The 19,038-nt window shown below is 38.7% G+C and overlaps 1 protein-coding gene across 1 annotated transcript in view; it reads left to right on the top strand.

Annotated features, from left to right (window-relative positions):
* arrdc1b (arrestin domain containing 1b) overlaps window positions 1-19,038 on the top strand; it is a 46,573-nt gene that overhangs the window by 9,962 nt on the left and 17,573 nt on the right. The window contains exon 2 of the mRNA XM_053648491.1: window positions 16,346-16,456. Coding sequence (XP_053504466.1) covers window positions 16,346-16,456 — 111 coding nt within the window. The remainder of the gene's footprint in view (window positions 1-16,345; window positions 16,457-19,038) is intronic.

Below are 19,038 nucleotides of genomic sequence, written 5' to 3'. Positions count from 1 at the left end.
ATTTAGATCCATCCATCCATCTTCTATACCGCTTATCCTTTTCAGGTTCACGGGGAACCTGGAGCCTATCCCAGGAAGCATCGGGCACAAGGCGGGATACACCCTGGACAGGGTGCTAATCCATCGCAGGGCACAATCACATACATATTCACAAACCCCCACAGCACGGGGAGAACATGCAAACTCTGCACACACAGGGCCACGGTGGGAATCAAACCCCCAACCGTGGAGGTGTGAGGCGAACGTGCTAACCACTAAGCCACCATGCGTCCCCCCATTTAGATCCCCTGCTGAAAAAAAAAACCCCAATAGAAACCCTCATCACATTTGTAGTGGTTTTAATGGAAACGATAACGGTCCCTTTGGGTCTCTACTGGTATTTTGTTACCTTCTATTGGTTGCATGTTATGTCTAGTGGATACCATTATGGACCAATAATGGTAATGGTTTTAATGATGGTTTGTAACGGTATTTGTAGTGGAAACCAGGTGTTAATTTACAGCATAGCATTTTAATTGTAGAACGTTTAATGGTGTTAGCAGTACTTAAAAAAAAAAACACTTTTTTTTGTCAGAAAATACTATTTTTACCTCAGGAAATAAGTTTCTTGTTTTTTGTTGTTGTTTCTTTTTACCTCAGGAAAAAAGCTATCTTGGCTAGCAAGATCATTCCTAAATGTTGCTCTTAAAATGCTACATTTGCTACAAAAAAAGCTACTTCTTAATCTATCTTGTTCAAAATGCGACTACATTAAAAAACACACACACAAAAAAAGTTACAAGTTCATGTAACTTAAATAAAAACAGTTAGCTGGTTAGTTTAGCAGGGTACTGTAGCTAGCTAGATGGCTAACTAAGTACAGTCAACAAATGTTGTTGTAGCGTTGTTTTTGCTCAGTTTTTTCTTGTCTTGTCGATTTTTTTTGGAGTGTAATCCTGAATTTAAACGTGAAGTCTCAGCAGAGGAATTGTATTGTAGCGTTCATTATATCTGTGCATCAGCTTGGTGTCTGTACAGATTCATGCCAAAGGCGCTGGCACCTTTTGACCCTGACGTTGCTGCACTGTGCCTCCTGGCACCTCTGCCAATCCACCATCTGCCCTCTACGGGAGATTTCAGCATGGTGCCAGGAAAAATGCCCAGACTCCTACACACTGCTTTTCTTTCACTCTCTCTGTCTACGGCTTTGTCTCAATGATCTTCAGCCAGAGACTGTGGGTTGATACATGATCGTTTTTAATGCCTGTTCACTTAGTCAGTATGAGTAACAGCTGTGGTGTATGTTCACTTAAAGCAGAACAGGTTAAAACAAGCCATTCAACTCATAATAATTTGAAAAGTTCCTGACGTATATTTCTCTTGAATCTTCATTTTGACGATTGAGCAGAGCAGGGGTTGGGTTGTCAAAGCAATTTGCAGCCAGGGACCACTTTAACTACAAAATAAATTACACAGACTCCATCGACAGATATTTATGAGGATAATCCAATTATTCAAATATTAAGCTCGTTATGTAAATGTGTACAGCAAGATTCTAGGTATTTATTGGAATGTTTTTATTCCTGAAATTTCCAACAATTTGACAACAAATTAGGTCCAAGTTGACGATATTTATAGGCTTATTTGTTTTGGAGGTTTGGAATGCATTAACTTTCATTAACACTGATGATGGTGGGTTGTGATTTCCACTACAAAAAAAAAGGGGGAAGAAAAAAAAAACCATCATGGACTCACCCCCAGCTGTGCTTTTCAGACCCCTGGTCTGAGAACCACAGAGATTCCAGCTAATTAAAAAAACAGTCCTAAAATGATAATGTAATGGTGAACAAATCATAAATTCATTAACTAGCCCACAAGTGAAACCTACACTGTGCTGCTCAGCCCCATGTTTAGGTTACCCAGAAACTTAATTATCTAGATTAAAACGTATTATCCCCAGAGTATGACGAGCTAAGTGCATTAAATACATTATTGTAGAGTAATATGAGCTGTTTTTTATTGACTCTAGCCCTGACTATATTTTCACTCGACATGCTATTAGCAGATCTGTGCGACAGTTTTGCAATGTTCTGTATTTTACTCAGTTTCGTCACTGTTTCCACATCCCTGTGAGTTACTGATTGGTTAAAGAAAAAAAAAAAAAAAGGAAGAAAGTCTGTCATTACAAGATGCTAATAATAGTTCAAACTGATGGGCAGGGTGCATCCTTGGTTAATGTGTGTAGTTACGATGTAGTCTGTGGTCAAATTAAATAGTGGTTTGTGAAAGTCAATACAGCATTTTTTTTTCTTTCCCTAGGGTTGGTGTAATATAGCTGCAGTTTTTGCTGGTTACATCAGCAGCCTAATGAATGGCCACTATAAATAAAATCGACTGATAGTCTGGACATGTAAACTGCTTGTCCCAGGATCCGGGGCTAGTGATTTGTCCACCTCTGGAATCACTCTGAAATGCTGGCTGGATTGACTACCAAGCCCTGAAACAAGAATATGTGCGAAACCATGGTCTTTAATTTGACAGTAAGATATTGTACATATCTGATTATTTTTGGTACGTATTTTTGATATCTGTTTGACCTTTCTTCAAGCTGAAGGCCAAGCACTATACAGCAGCACTATAGAGAGAATGCTAAAGAAGAGGGGGAAGGCTAGAATGTTACACATTCCTTGGTCGTCCACCCTCGCCGTTAGCATTCTTACAGTGGTTTGAATGCTTACGGTTATAAGCCACTTGTCTGTTTAGTGATCTTTTACAGCCTTAATCTTTGTTAGATACAGTACTTCTAGGAACAAAATCCACCCTGGACGACTTGCATGTTAATCGTCGGCTTGCATAATAACACGATCAAGGTTTTTCTCTCATGCCATTTTTACTTTCCTCTACTTGTTGGTCTTCTTTCACTTTGGTAAATGTTACATGCATTACCCAAACATGCACTGCTGTTCAACTACCTTCTGATGGTGATGCCATTGGGATTTAGCTCTTGCTCTGTCTCTACCCAAAGAGAACGAAGTAGCAGCACTTTAGTTCTTTAGTCCGTCCAGCTCTCTCATCTCCTCACACATTCTGCTCAAGAAGGTAAGGTCGATGCAGCAGCGCTTTAGTCTTTTAGTCTGTCTCACCTCCTCATTCATACACTCTGCTCAAATGGGTAAAGTTCCTAAGCTTCAACTTTCATGCTGATACCGCCATCACGCTCGTCTTCTCATGGGCGAGCCGAGTCTCTGCACTAGCAATGTCCCCCTGTGATGTCAGACTGGCAGACAACCACATGAATCTTATGGGAATAACGAAAAATGCAGCACCAGCCAACAAATTGCCACCGGATTCGCCATGCACATCACAATATTTCAAATGAACACATTTAATGCGAGTTTTCTATCAGCTCTGTCGGATAGATTTAATCAAAATTGTAAGAAGATGCAAAATGGTAGGCCTAAGCAGAAATTATTTAAATAAGATGATATTAGAAGTTTATACTCTTTTCTATAGATAGGATCTTAGAAGCAAATCTCAGTCAGAAAGAGGGCTTTAATGTGGCATTTAACCAAGGTCATTTTTGCCTAGTATTCAAGTCATGGCCACAGCAGATGTATGGGAATTTCCCAGCCATGATTCCCAGCTTTTGTGAGCAGGTACTCTCTCAGATACTGAACTGCTCAGAACAAAGAGCCTTTTGCTTTCTTCATCAGCCACACAGATCTGACAAGGTTAGAGCCTGGAATGTTTTAGTGAAGAGTGAGTAATCATTTGAATGATTTTTGTCAGAGCTGATAAGGAGTCAGTTGCTCATTCAAGTAAAATCCAGACTGTTGCATTTAAAGTGCGTATTGACTATTGGCAGAATTCAAATGAGCAAAGACTAAAATTTGTAGCAGTAAATGAAACTTAAGTATTTAATATCTGTATCTGGCAACACGGTCTCATAATAACATCCTAAGACTGCTAATAAGCAAGCAAGATTTTGTTCAGTTTCACACAAGCTATAAGGATATTTACATTTGTGCAATGGTACAAGTCAAGGTTTATTATATTACTTAGTAATAATTTAAATGCATAGTGAAGAACAAGGCCAAATTTTTCCAATTCCCACCCACTAGCTGCCTTCACGGGTAGGGTGAAGGCTAGCACGTGCTTCCTCCGAGACCGGCTTATGCTACGTTATCGAAAGTGCCAGCTGCCCGCTTCTGCTTACGTGAGCTCACAAACACCCATGATAAGTTAATGTTGCTCACATTGGCAGGGGACAGAGTAATGCCATCCGTCCCAGCCAAAAAGGCCAATTTGCTCTCTGGGACTCCCAGTTATGGATGGCATGTTTGGGACTCTAGCTCGTAATCTCCCAAATACTTTTCTGTTGGGCCACTGGGGAGCTTTTGAAGTTGCCAGTGACTTAGCTCTCTGGAAAACAAGGAGAAGTCCATTCCACCAGTTGGTTTCCAGAGAAGAGCCTTGATGATGATCCTGTATCTTGAGGGATGGTAGTTCAATTTGACCTGTGCTATAGACTTTTGGACTTTTGGAGAAGGGAACATGGTGCAGATTGGGGTTTGGTAGGTAGCACCTGGTCCATTTTTAACTTTGTAGCAAGCATCAGTGATGGGACATTGAAAACAAGTCATGGAGCTGCATTCTAGATCAGTCGTGGGGGTCTGGTGCTTGGGGGAAGACCTCCCAGGAACAAGTTGGAGTAGTCCAGTCTTGATATGACAAGGAACTAAACAAACACTTGAGTGGCCTGCATGGAAAGAAATGACTTTATCCTCCTGATGCTGGAAAGAAGAAACCTGCATGGCCAAGTCAGTTTAGCAATATGTAGAGAGAATGGTTGTTGGCTATCCACAACCACAATGAGGTTGTATGCATTGTCTGAAGGTGTGATCCGAGAGTAATAATGGCTGCAGTCGTTAAATCCACCATGTCGCCTTAACCCAAATAATTTCCAAACTCTGAGGCTGTCTTGAAGGAAATTCAAAAAGTATAATATAAAAATAAATAAGTATAATATAGCTGCACGCAGCGATGGTGGGCCCAAGCACTACGGTGCCATTGCCACCCGGTGGGTGTATGAAAACAACACATAGTGAAGTGAGTGCTGTAAGGTAAAACACCCAAATATACAAAGAAAAGAGTATTAAAGTTTACTGCACTACTGTGACAACACTATTTGAAGCGATTCGGGTAAATATAAGAAGACTATTTAAAAGCCTGTTTTAATTGACACAATTTCTGCTGCCAGTTGGTGGCGCTATAACCGTGACTCACAATAGTCACATCTATGTGATCAGCCCCCAGTACCAAACCTACAGCTCAAGTTTGATCTAAATCATTCAGTGCACTCAGAAGATATGAGACACTTCCTGTTTCTATTTTTTCACCATAAATTTATTTCCTCGCCGTGGCGAAACCATTCGAGATATCAGAAATCCCTTCGCAGTTAACATCCTCAATGTCTTGGCATAATATTCACCAGGTTTGATGACAATGACGTGAATCCACTTTTCACAAAATCCAAAATGGCCGACATCCTTTTGGGCGGCGCTAATGATCATCAGCACGAAAGTTGTTCGGGTCAATGAGAACAGTATGTTTACTGAGTTTTGTGAATGTACATACAAGTATATATGATATATGCACCACGTTTATGTACCACGCCCACACCCAGGCACTACCCTTTGCCCGGGCCTCTGACGTGTGCCGTATTTCATGAGTTTTTGAGCATGTTAAGGGCCCCAAAAGCCCCTGAAAGCTTGAGAAGAAGAAAGAAAAGGAATACTCCTTAGGGAAACAATAGGGCCCTGTGCACATTCAGTGCTTGGGCCCTAAAAATCTTATTTTTAAATGAAAACAGTACCAACTTATTATATTATATTATTGAATTGGCAAAATAACACATTGTAATTGAGACCATCTGAACAGGATCAAGCCTCTTCTTCTTCATCTTTTCTCTCAGTGCATGTGAGAATAAACACCATCACTGATTGTAGAAATTCATTCCTTGTCATTGTTGTATTATTTTTTAAATGAGATTTTCCACCCTGTTTGTAATACATATGAAGCAATGAGCAATCTCTTAAGGCTGAAAAATGGAAAAGGGTTGTTTACATTGCCTGCATTCTTTTTTTCAGTGACCTGTGAAAGATCCACAGTGACTAATAGATAGATGTCTGGCTTTCTTTCTGCATTTCTACACAGCTCGTGTTTCTCTTAGTGCAAAGTGTGCCGATAGTGTTGACCTTTCATGCTCAAGTGTCAGAAGGGAACAGTATGAGAAAGTGTGAGTAAAATGTGATTTTCTTTCTAACGTGAACACTCCCTACCTAACCGATACAAAGCAAAAAACAACAACAAAAATGGCAACCCTGTGGCTTACAGCATATAAATGGGGAAGTATTTACAGTGAATAAGCCACACACGTCCACACAAAGGAATAGGTACAACGGGTTCAGGTTAATAACAAGCTTTGGATCACGTTCAGAGAAGTGTGAAAGATGATGAAAGCAGGAACCTGGAGCTAAGAGCACAGCACGGCACCGTCACAGAGGCAGCAGACCCACAAGGCCACAGAGCATAACAGGGTGGAGCAAGGATGTGCAAAAACAGAACTGACTTGTTTCAGTCAGTTGAGAGTTTTAGATAAGTATCTTCAAAATATTCTTTACCTTAACCGTTACTATAGATTTTATATTCTGTCCACAACTATGGCGATTTCTTACAGTTTCCTCAAAACAGAATCGTTTGTTGTTGACTCAACATGCGAAATGTTAGTCTGAAACATAATGACTCAATTGACAAGATGAATGAAGTGAAAGCGAGTGAGTGAGTGATGCTTACTAAATTACCAGCGCAACATCTCTAATAATAGAAGTTGACAACGGTATAAATATTTATACGGAAAGGGTAGTCAAATAAATTTGGAAAGGTCAAGTTACCTAAAATTCTTTGCTTACAAAGCGACAGATAAGGAGCTAACATGACTGAATGGCGGCAACAGTTATCTTGCAACGCTTAACAATTTATGATCAGTTTATGGCTATAAGTAGAACAATTTAAAATGGTGAAGATTTGTTTTGTAGTGGAGCTTCACGTTATCAGTAGAGTCAGATGAATTAAATGTTTTGAATGTCATAGAAGGGAAATAAGCACATGCTTCTCTGAACCAGTCATCGTTAAGCATTATGTTTTCGTCATTTACTTTTCTTTAAACAAGCTACGTCGTCAGTTCAGTAAATATAAATGAAAGATGTTTGTAAGTCTGAACTCTTTAGCTTTCTGAGCTTTAGCCGTGAAGCTAGTTTCTGGTCTGATGCGCTGCCTTTTAATAAAATAATTTACATACTGTACATTCCTTGTTCATTACAAGCTGAACCGGTTCATGTTTAGAAAACTAGAGTTGCTGGAATATGTATTTCCATATGTTGACGACCCGTTATACACCTTCACAGGTGTTGTTATGATAAAGAATGGGATCCTCTTTTATAAAAGAGACAGAGAGAAAGCAAAAGCAAGGGAGTGAAAGAAAGATTCAAGTCAGGGTCACCTTCAGCTTCCACGACTCATTTTGCATTTGTTAATCTGGCTTGGTTTAATAAAAGCAGATGTGCTGACGGTCGCATTAAAAAAAAATCCTCTCTGGAATATACAGACTAGGCGTAATTGGGCTTTTCTGTGATTCAGGCTACTCTCGCAGCTGATGGTGTTTGAAGTACCTTTATGAAGGGATGAGGCCATTCTGTTTCCATTTAGACATTTGATAAATATGGAAATCTGTACATAAATGGCTGAGTAGATTTGAGCTGTGAATTAAACTTATCTAAGGTGGGTGAAATGGAGTCAGTCACAACAATGCTGGATCACCAATGCTTGGAATGTGGACTACAGTATTCTTTACAATATACACATATGTTGATAAGACAATATATTTTGTCTAATTTATCGTAATGGGGTACTGCCCAGTCCCATGTTTTGGTTTTCTAGAAACCTAATTGACTAGGCTAAGAAAAAACTCCCTACAGACATTTAGAATAACCAAAGACGATGGAACCTATAATTATCTAGTTGAGACAGGAGAGTTGAATTTCTTGGATTTGATTCATGAAAACCCAGAGAAATGTTACAGTTTAGTGGTCACTTGCTCTCCTTATTTGGTGAATAGACTGATGTTCTAATGATGGCTGTATGGTTATTCCAGCAAAGATAACTGTACAGTACAGTACATGTTCTTATTTGATCACAGTTTCCATGAAAGTGGAAGAATATAAATATTATGGCTGCAACTAGTAAGGGTGTAACAATGCTTTGTGACGAGATGCATCGCTATGTAAAAATGTAACAATGTGCACTGTGGAAATGTGCAATTCCCATCATGGAAATCAGCATTGTATTAATTATGCATTTAATGTAATTGCTTTTTTAACAATGGCGGTCCCAATCTGTGCAACTCATAGAGTTGCAACTCATAGAGTTGCCATTAACGGGAATCGTCTGCAGTTGTGAAGTGACCAATAGCTCTGGATCATAATGACTGGCAGGCATTATATTACAAATAAAAATAAAAGTGCTCTTCAGTAGCTTTCAAATGACACCAGACTCATTACTCTGTGAACTACAGTGGCTGAGAATGAGGCCCGGGGAAGTTGGACATTTTAGCCGACTTTGGAGCTCTATTTGATTGATCATGTTCCCTAGCTCTGAGACTATTAGGAATAATTTATACATTTATTCTCTTTTTTTTTTTTTTTTTTTTTTTAGGATATGGTCAACCTGTAGTACATTTTGTTTACAATATTACACCCAGGATTTAATTTATTTAGTTTTATACGGACACAAATACACATGGTTTTGCATTTTTTTTATGATTCATAAACAAAAAAGGAGTCTTTTCAGTATAACTTTTTCTTCATTAAAATTGTGTTCAAAATATTCAGAGAATCGAAGCAAGTATCATGAATCAAATCGAATAGTGACCAAAGCCTGGAACTGGCATCCTTCATGTCATTTACAGTAATGATCTGCTTTATGTGATCATGCATCAGTTTAACTCACATATCCAAGTAACAGAAACTTGTTTTAAAGCTCAGTTCCTTACTTCTGTTTGAGTTTGATGACCGTGTGAAAAGCAGAAGCTCCTGTATAATCTAGTTTGGTACAGGAGGGGATGAGAAGAGAAATCAGCACTAACTGTCCTTGCCTTGTGACCAATGATGGCTGTTTGTCATACTAGATGAGTGAGGGAAAGTGTAGTCCTGTGATCCTCATTATACCAACCGCTCCTCACTGTGACCTTAAAATAACTTCCTGTCAGGTAGCGCAGTATGCTACTATCGACAAGATTAAATAAGAAAAGACAGATTGTAGACAACAGAAATAAGCTGAATTTATAAGGTTGCGCACAGGTAGTTCGGATAATGGTAATTATCGTTTGCGGTGGGGAAAAAAAGACATTTACTAGGTCAGTGTTAGCTAACTGAAATCAGTAGTTTATGAGACAAAAGTGGGGAAGTCCCTTGGTGGAAGCTTCCTACTCCATTTCAGCTGAAAGTCTGTACTTGGTGTGATACAATCTGCTAAGTGTTTCAGTGGATCTGAACCTGCTCTAAGGGCAAACCTCTGTCTACAGGCTCAGTTTCTTGAAATACTAGATGTTTGGAACAGTTGACCATGAACCACATAGTAAACTACTAGAAGTCAAAGTTTTCGAAAGTTTTCATGCTTATTCAGCTAGGAGTCTGTTTGCCTAGTCTGAAGCAGAGTGAAATCGAAACTCATGGCTTGTTTTCTCGTTTTGGCGTAGTTTGATTATGCATGTGCTGTAGATATAGGCTAATGTAATAGCGTATCATAATACTACTAATAAAACATAATCTATTAATAACAATGACTGCAAGAGTGCAGATATACTGAATATCTGAGTATAACCGCTAATAACTAATATAGAACCTTAAGTGACATTGAGTATAGCCGTACGATTGCGAGTGTGATATTGCTTTCATACAACAGTTCTATAAACAAGAAATTTACATAAAGTAAGTGACATTTCAGGCACAGTACGGCCAAGTGTTCTGTTTATTTTTGCTCCACTAGTGGAAATAAATTCCAAAGAAGCCCCACTCACTTTATAGCACATTGACTAGCTGGCTAGCTAGCTCACATTGATTTGTACATTCCTGTTCAAGGTGCTTCTGGTAAAATTGGTGTCCTTTCTTCATTTTCATCTTCATCTGACGAGCTTTCATATTTTATGTTAAAAGTTATATTTTTGGAAAGGATAGTTTGCCATGTCCACTGATGATGTCACTAACACTACTATAGTAACCGTTTCGAACTAGGAAGTGGAATTTTACACACAGTGCCACATCCCAGTGCGGATATAGGAAATATAGGCCGACTTGGAATCGTGACGTTAACAGTAGCTCTGGATCACAATGATTGACACACATTATAGGTTATATTAAAAGAACTCTTGAGTAACTTTAAACTGACAACAGCGTCATGCCTCTGTAAAACTACAGTGGCTGAGAATGAGGCCCGGGGTAGTGAGCATTTTAGCCGACGTTGGAGCTCTATTTTCAGTTAAAATGACAACAAACTTTGAACTAGGAAGTGGAATATTACAGACAGTGAAAAGTCCGTTCCAGTGCGGTTTAAAGGAAATATAGGCAAACTTATGTTTCCTATAACCGCTCAACCAATCAAATTAGTGGACCGGAGCTAACTGTTGTATAAGCGAAGAGATATTACACCATGATTGTAACATTAATGAATCGTTATTGTCTTACTTTTCCCAATTAGTTGAGACTTGTGGCCAAAAATTAAATTTTTGTTTTCCTATTTTTCACTATTACTTTCTTCACATTGTGTTTGAACTGTTTTTAGGGGTTTCAATGAAAAACTCATTTTTAAAAATCGGATTCTGGAGAATCAGTGAGATGCATCTAAGAATCGATTTTTCCCCCACTTACTAATATGTATGTTTGCATACGTTCGTACGTTCGGGGTTTAATTTAAACTAAAAGTTTTTCATAGCACGTCAGCTATACATGGTTTATTTGGATCTGTTATTGTTTTAATTATACGCTTCATTGGAATACGTGTACTGATAAAAGTATTGTCAGCTACTTTTTAGATCGTCATGTTAAATATATTTAAATAGCATCAGTCCTTTTAATGTAGGCCCAAAGTTGTCTAGTTTTTAATCTGCGCTGCAGTGTTTATAGTCGTGCTCTGAACAAACCTCTTTTGTTAAGTCAGTAGTTTAGAGTCTAATGTAGGGAAGGTCCTTTTTACTGTTTCAGGTTTTGCAGCTTACAAAAGAAATGCCTTGGAATGCAACGCGATCTTGTATTGCGTCACTGCACATGGGTAATTATACGCTTTTCTGCCCTCTGTTGATGTAGGAACATTTAAAAGTGAGGGGGGATTCCTCATCCTTCTTCTCCTCCTCCTCCTCCTCCTCCTCCTCCACCACCACTTCAGCTGAAATACTGTCCTTAGAGTGAACAATTTTCCTGTTGTTTTACTGGACCTCTGCCTCCTCTGTGTTTTGGCTTGAGGACAAAGCTATCTATGTTGCCTTTGGATTTTGGATCCACCCATATTTTACTTATACTGTAGCTCCAGTTTCAGTCTGTCTTTATAAAACTTCTCTCAGCTAGTCAGTGAACAAGGGGATATTAGTCTCGTTCCACACCAGAGCCGCCAGATCTGGCCTCGCCTGCATGCTGACTCATTGTTGAATGGCGTTGTAGTCACAGGGGTCAAATTCTGTCTAAATGACTTTACAACAGATGTCTGATTGGCTGCAGGATGCCTGCTAGTTGCCAGGGAGATTCCAACTGCCCTTCCTTTGTTTAGGATTTTCTTACAGAAATTTGGGCACTGGTTATCCTTTAGTGCCTACCAATCAACTCGTACAATAAACTGTTGACTAGTGTTCAACACTATAGGATAGTGTTGATTCATTTTCTAATTAACGTTAACAACATGGCTTGGGCAGTAGTTTGTTCTGTAAGGTATAAGGTATATTCATGCGCCTGTTCAAATGCGTTCTTGTTTCTATAGTAACAATGTACACGGCTTCTATGAGGAACTGTTTATTAAACAGTGTAAGAAGGAGTCTGCAGTAGAGGTTACAATATGTCAAGGCAAGATAATTTGCCTCACAGTATAGATTTCCTAGCAAACTGCAAGCAAAACAGTAGTGTTGCATTTAAAAATGAAACGTTAAATAATTTATTCGATGAGGTCCTTAACACTAAAAAGAAGGGGACGTATTTTAAAAGATTTTATATGTAAAATATTTGTTTAAAAAAAAAGGAAAGAAAACCTTATCAAATCAGCTGCTTTCAGAATTTGTAATTGTTTTATTTGTTTGTTTGTTTGTTTTTTTTAAAGAAAAAATTGTACAAATAAATGATACACTGACAATATCTCAGAAAAGTGTATCATGATATAATTGATCATGAGATGCGTATTATATTATGATACCACCCAGTCCTAGTCTTCATTGTCAGCGCTTTTTAACAGTTAGATATTGGAGGGTTTTTTTTTTTTTTTTTTTTTTTTTTTTTGCAGTTTCAAGTTCAAGTGGCGTCATCAATGCACTTACTGATGTAGCTGGTCACTGATGCCTTGTATTCCTCCGAGTTGGTGGAGTTGCAGTCGGTTGCAGCCTCCCTGAACATGTCCCAGTCAGTGTGTGTTTTATTTCTTACTTATTAACCTTCATAATGGACATGTTTCAAAAAGGTGGTCAGTTTTATTCAGTTCAATCGGTGGTTTTGTTGTAAGATCGAGTCACTGGGGAGAATAATGTGTTATGTGAAACCTGTGCCTTGACTCAGAATTTTAGGGCCAGCATAGTGTGAATCTCTGTTGTTGTGCAACACAAACACAATGGACCCTAACGTCGAGGCCTGAGAAGGGAAATACTTCAAGGAAACTGGTGGGAGTACAGAATAGAGTGGAATGTCTTCCATTTTGTTCGCACTTGATTTGTTCAATTCAGACATTCGGTAAGAATGGCAAGGAAGTATTCCTGTGCACAATCGCATCGTATTTGTTTAGTACAGTTGGTACAGTATGTATTCGAGGCTTCATCTCAGTTAAGTGTTGGCTTGCAGAAGTATTTGCTTTGTTGCAATATAACTAACAGACAACAGGGATGCCCCATACACTGTTTATACTCCTTCCCTACAGACATGACTCTATTTTTGCTTATCTGAAAGGAAGGTCTGATAGTCATGCGGTCAGGCTGTACTGATATCCTTCCTCATACCATTTCCCAGAATGAGCAAGTGTTTCGTTCCTTTCAGCTGAAATTCATTGAAGGAGCACATTAGTCGATTTGTGTCAAAATGACCCGTTTAAAATGTTTACTTAACATTCAATTTTAAATGAAATACTTTACTTAAATTTTCGTTTCCATCATGAAACCCAGCTTATTTTTGTCTGGTAAACATGAAAAAGAACAAATTTGGTTTTGGTGTTTTTTTTGCTATTACAACCATCACGAATTAACAAACGGACGGACAAACAGGCAAGTAAACAGACAGACGAACAAACAGATGAATAAACAGACCAAACAAATACACACACAAATAAACAGCCAAACAAACAGAAAACAAAGAGACGGACAGAGAAACTGACAGACAAACAAATAAATAGACTAATAGGCAAAAATAAAATAACTAGGTTCTCAGTGAAATGACTCTTACTTATAGCAGTTTACAAACATCTGCTCATAGGAGCATCTCCAGACTTAAGAAGAGGTTTTGTGTGGTTTTACTGTTCCCCAAAAACGTAGCTATATATTGAAAACGAGCAAACAGAATATAGGTCCTTTATAGACAAAATATTAATGCCTGTACATCCACACTGAAAGATGAGTTTAGGTAATACCTACAATACAGTTGTTTCAGTTTGAGCTTTTCTTGGTGGCTCAGATGGCAAACCACAGATGATCTAACTGTTAATTTAGTGCTGTAGATACCCCTAGCTGACCGAAACTCTTAAGACCCTCTCCTGCTTTTCTCCTTTGGAGCATTCCGCAATTATTCCTGCAGAGCCGAGCTGGAGAGGCCTCGGTGCCAGCAAGCGCTGCCATCTGCCACCGGTGTTTGTGTGTGGTGTCAACACGATGCCGTGTTAGACCTCGTGCCAAAGTCTAGGCTCACCACAAGTCTTAAAATTTCCACAGCCGTACGAGGGATCGAATTTGTGTCGTCGGAAATTTGTGGTTCTCGGTTTTTAAAACAAGATAGAGCGGAATGAGTCTTCTCACTCTTTCCACACATTTTAGCCACGAGTGTCTCGTGGAACGGAACCAGACGAGCTTCAATTTCACTGAGAAAGCAGAATCAAAAGCACCTGTGAATGTGGAATCTCTGTATTCTCGTTTTCTCCGCTGGGTATTTCAGTGCTTCTTTGTGTCTGTGGACGCGAAACATGAAGCTCTGGGAATGTTGGGGGGGTGGGGGGGGGGGGAGTTGAGACTAGCCAGGTGTGCGTATGTGTGTGTGTGTGTGTGTGTGTGTGTGTGTGTGTGTGAGCGAGCACTATGTTGCACAACCATGAGGTGAGGTGATTAGGCTTGACCTCATCCACATAGTACACCCAAGCAGAGCAATCTACCTCCCTCCTTCTCTCCCTTTTCACTCAGTGGGCTTTCTTTCTTTTGACTTTGTTTACTTTAACCCGTTTAAAATCCTCTAGTAAACCTGACTCTACCTACTTTATCTACAGGACAATCCGATTATGTTTTACTTTCCCGAATTAAACGACATTGTTTATGAATTAAAGGACAACGTTTTGCAAACCATTCAGTGAATAAGCAAGCCAGTGGTTTATTGAGGAATGTGTCATACTGTTATCATTCACCATTGTGGGATAGTTTTGCTTGTGCATATTTGTGTGGCAGTCAGGGAAAACCCATCAGACGTAGTTGTGGCTAAATTCTGGTAAACAGAAAAAAAGACTTGTTTTTCTGCCTATTTGACACTTATAATACATTTCCCTACAAACAGTGTAAAAACTAAAGATGTCTAAAACCTCGCTAGCTAAGTGTGAGTTCCTTGCACGTGTTAGACTTCACGTGTTGATCAAGTTGTTGTATAGCTACATGCCAAAAAGGATGTAAACATCCATCCATCCATCTTCTATACCGCTTATCCTTCCTTCAGGGTCACGGGGAAACCTGGAGCCTATCCCAGGGAGCATCGGGCACAAGGTGGGGTACACCCTGGACAGGCTGGATGTAAACATAATAAATTCAAAATATAATCATGTACCAGCTGATAAAACACCTGTGATTGGTTATGAAGTCTGATTTAAATGAATTTTTTCTCTCCTTTTTCGCCTTTGAGTGTAACCCAGATTTAAAATGCTAGAACTTTACTTGTGATTGAGATCCATAAAATGGAGAAACGTTTTCCAGTTCAAGGAAGTCTGTACTTTTCAGAACTAGTAGAAATTTTTACCATGTGTAGGGTTTTTCCAGGCCACAATACTTTTTATTTCTTCCCCATAATGCTCAGTTTGAACAATTGGTCTTTATGACGAGGACAAAATAGTCCATGGTGAAGGGATATAACCCCACTTAACAAACGATGCAATTGTCAAAAGCAAACAGTTATGCTACAGTGAAGTATACAGTGCTGTGAAAAAGCATTTGTCCCATCTTGATTTCTTCTGTTTTCGTGTAGATCTCATAATAAATTGTTTCAAAAACAAAATATAAGATTAAACAAAGGCAACCCGAGTAAACACAAAATACAGTTTTTAAAATGATAATGTTCTTTTTTGGAAGCAAAAAAGTTATCCAATACCAACTGGGCCTGTGTGAAAATGTATTTGATCACGTAGGTACTCATTCCACAAATCTATGAAACTGCATTGATAACGGGGTTCAGCTGGACTGGACACAACCAGGCCTGATTACTGAAAACCCTGTTCAATCAAATCAACACTTCAACAGAACTTTTTCAACAGCGTGAAGTTGGTTAAAAGGTCTTATCCAGTAACACACTATGCCAAAGTTGAAAGAAATTCCCGAAATGATGAGGAAGAAGGGGATTGAAATACATCAGTCTGGGAAGGGTTACAAAGCTATTTGAAAAGCTCTGGGACTCCAAAAGACTACAGTGAGAGCCGTTATCTCCAAATGGAAAAACAGCACAGTAGTGAACTTTGTAGTGGAGTAGTGAACTAATTAAAGAGCAACATGCAGTCATTTTTATCCAATTATAGTTACATTTATTGTTGTGGAGCATTGATGAATTGCTCCTGAGGATATTGAATGCCTGTTACTGACTGGCTATTGACCGTGCCACATTTTCTCTCTCCTCAGCCATCAAGCTGAACTGCGTGGGCTCCTGTGGTATCTCCAACAAGATGAACGACACTTCATGGATGCTGGAGGAGCAGTATGTCAGCAGCATGCTCTCTGTGGCGGACAAAGGTAAGGAGATGGACTCATGCGTCATCTACTTTTTTTTACTCCTGTAGTCTATTACTGCATGAACTTCATGGACAACATGAACCTTTGGCTAGTATTCTGGACGCAGGCCACATTTCCGTACTTATTTACGCTCGTTGATTTGGGAGACACTTTTCATCCAAAGCGGCTTACAAGTGAAGCAGTATACAGTCCAAGAATCTAGATTCTAGTTTGAGGAAGTGAAAGTGAAGTTCTGCAGAACCAACGGTCCACCAACTGCTAAGGACTTAAGCCTGGTCTGATTATTCTGTTCGCTCCTTTTAAACTATTTACATTTACATTTATTCATTTAGCAGACGCTTTTATCCAAAGCGACTTACAAATGAGAAAATACAAGCAAAATTTCCTCCAAACAAAATATAATTGCAATTTATTTGTAGATCCATTATGTAATTTAGGTACATTTTCCTTTTTTTACGGTCGACTGATTGACCGGTTGTGCCACACTACAGAAATCCACACCGATAGGTTTTCCCGGTTTGGTCAGTTGCGGGATCGGCTTAGAAGGGTCTGCTATCATTATACGGTATGAGAGGCGAAATAAAACCTGACACACTTTGTTGTGTTATTTAAAGTGTTTTTTGAAGGTGTCTCTATTTTTATTTGTTAATTGGAGTGTTACTTTTTGGTTCTGTTTGGTTGTATAATTTTTTATTTATGTTAATATTTATGAATTAAATATTAGATAAAAATATTTTGTTAAATTAGTTAAAATATTAATATTTATATATTTATTACATTTTAAAAGCATACAGTACATTTTCATGATACAGTCAGTACTGTTTATTTTTGTAATAACTTTCAGCAATATTTTACTTTCAGTGTTGTTTTTTCATTCAGTATCACTCGGTCGATTAACGGGGTTTTGGCAGGTTCTGCCCAACTCGGTTATCGGTATCAGTAAAATCCACTATCGGTCGACCGCTACCTGAAACCATGGGGGGATGCAAACTTTTGCATTTGACTTTGTTACGGGTGTAACGATTCACAAAATTCTAATTCAATATGATACGATACAGTTTTGTCTAGGTACTATACATTTTCAAAATATAAGCATTGACTGAATATGTGCCTTTAATTTTCTGTTTTCAGCTAATTAATTAAAACATTCAACATAATCAGAGTAAAATAACTGAAACGTAACAATGACACAGTGGTTACATGATCCATTCAGACTCACAAAAGCTGAGCACTAGAATGTAACAAATGCAAACCTGGCTAATTAAACATTAATGTGCAGGGTTGCCAAGTCTCGGCAAAATGTCCACACCAATGACATCTTGAAAAATTGCACAAACACACCTGAAACTAGTCCAGAGAATTCAGGCATTGGAAAAAGGGCTGTGTGTTTGTCTTGTGTATGTCTGAATATGGGGCTTTATCTATTCCGTTGTAAGCTGATAATGATTTGAAAGTCACGCAGCTCCCTGTAGCTCAAACTTGTTTATGAATCCACTGTACTGAGTCGCATATCTGCAGCTGTGAACTTCCCAGTCACTACGCTGATTTCTCCTGCTAGACTGTATGCAGGTGATCTGGATCGTTTTGTTTCCTGTAAGTCTGTGTCTCTGAAAGAAAAAGATTAGCCTCTTCTAATAAAAGTCTTAAGACTCACTCATTTGACTCATTTGCTTCCATGTCACCTATGTGGGTTCTGAGTAACCTGTGGGAGGTTAGAGGATGAAAGAGTGTTCCATGTGTTTTTGTGCATGTATCATCAAACAGGAAACCCAAGCAATCGTGCATGTTCTGTGGACTGAATCATCCATGCAAAACATTGACAAATATTTAATGATGGCTAGCCTTCCTTGTTTGTCATGAGTTTACATCCTGAATTATGGTTCAGCTGATTTACATTCTTCTGTTTCTGTGTATATCAAGCTAAATTGTTTCAGAAAGGAAAACAAAATCTATCTAAGATAAAAACAAAGGCAACCTGAGTAAACACAAAATACAGTTTTTAAATGATAATGTTATTTATCGAAGCAAAAAAAGTTATCCAAAACCAAATGGGCCTGTGTGAAAATGTATTTGCCCCTGTAATTACTCATTCCCCAAATCTATGAAACTGCATTGATAATGACTAGCTGGACTAGACACAACCAGGCCTGATTACTGCAAACCCTGATCAATCAAATCAACTTTTCAATAGAACTTTTTCAACAGCATGAAGTGTTGCAGAGAATTATAGCAGAGACAAAACCAGTTGATTTTCTCAGCTTCTTTAGTCGTCTCATCTCTTGTATATTTATATGTTTTGTTAACCGACTACATGATCGAAATGTTTGAAACCGCCCCTAGAGGTTCAGGAGATAGGATTTGCAGGTCATTTCTGCCTGAAAACAAATTAGATGCAATAGACGTGTGTGACATCCATCCACCAATGGAAATCCAATTACAAGTGGTCACTAGAGACACTTTCAAAATGGCAGGTGTCCAGCAGTACACTATGGCCAAAAGTATGTTGCCACAAAGCAAAGTCTATAATGATAATGAGTCTTTATTGGTCACATATACATATGCACAGTGAAATTCGTTTCTTT

Source organism: Ictalurus furcatus, chromosome 18 (assembly GCF_023375685.1).
Source record: "Ictalurus furcatus strain D&B chromosome 18, Billie_1.0, whole genome shotgun sequence".
NCBI classification, from domain to species: Eukaryota; Metazoa; Chordata; class Actinopteri; order Siluriformes; family Ictaluridae; genus Ictalurus; species Ictalurus furcatus.
Note: the sequence above shows the minus strand (reverse complement) of the source record. Positions and strands in the feature narration are given on the sequence as shown.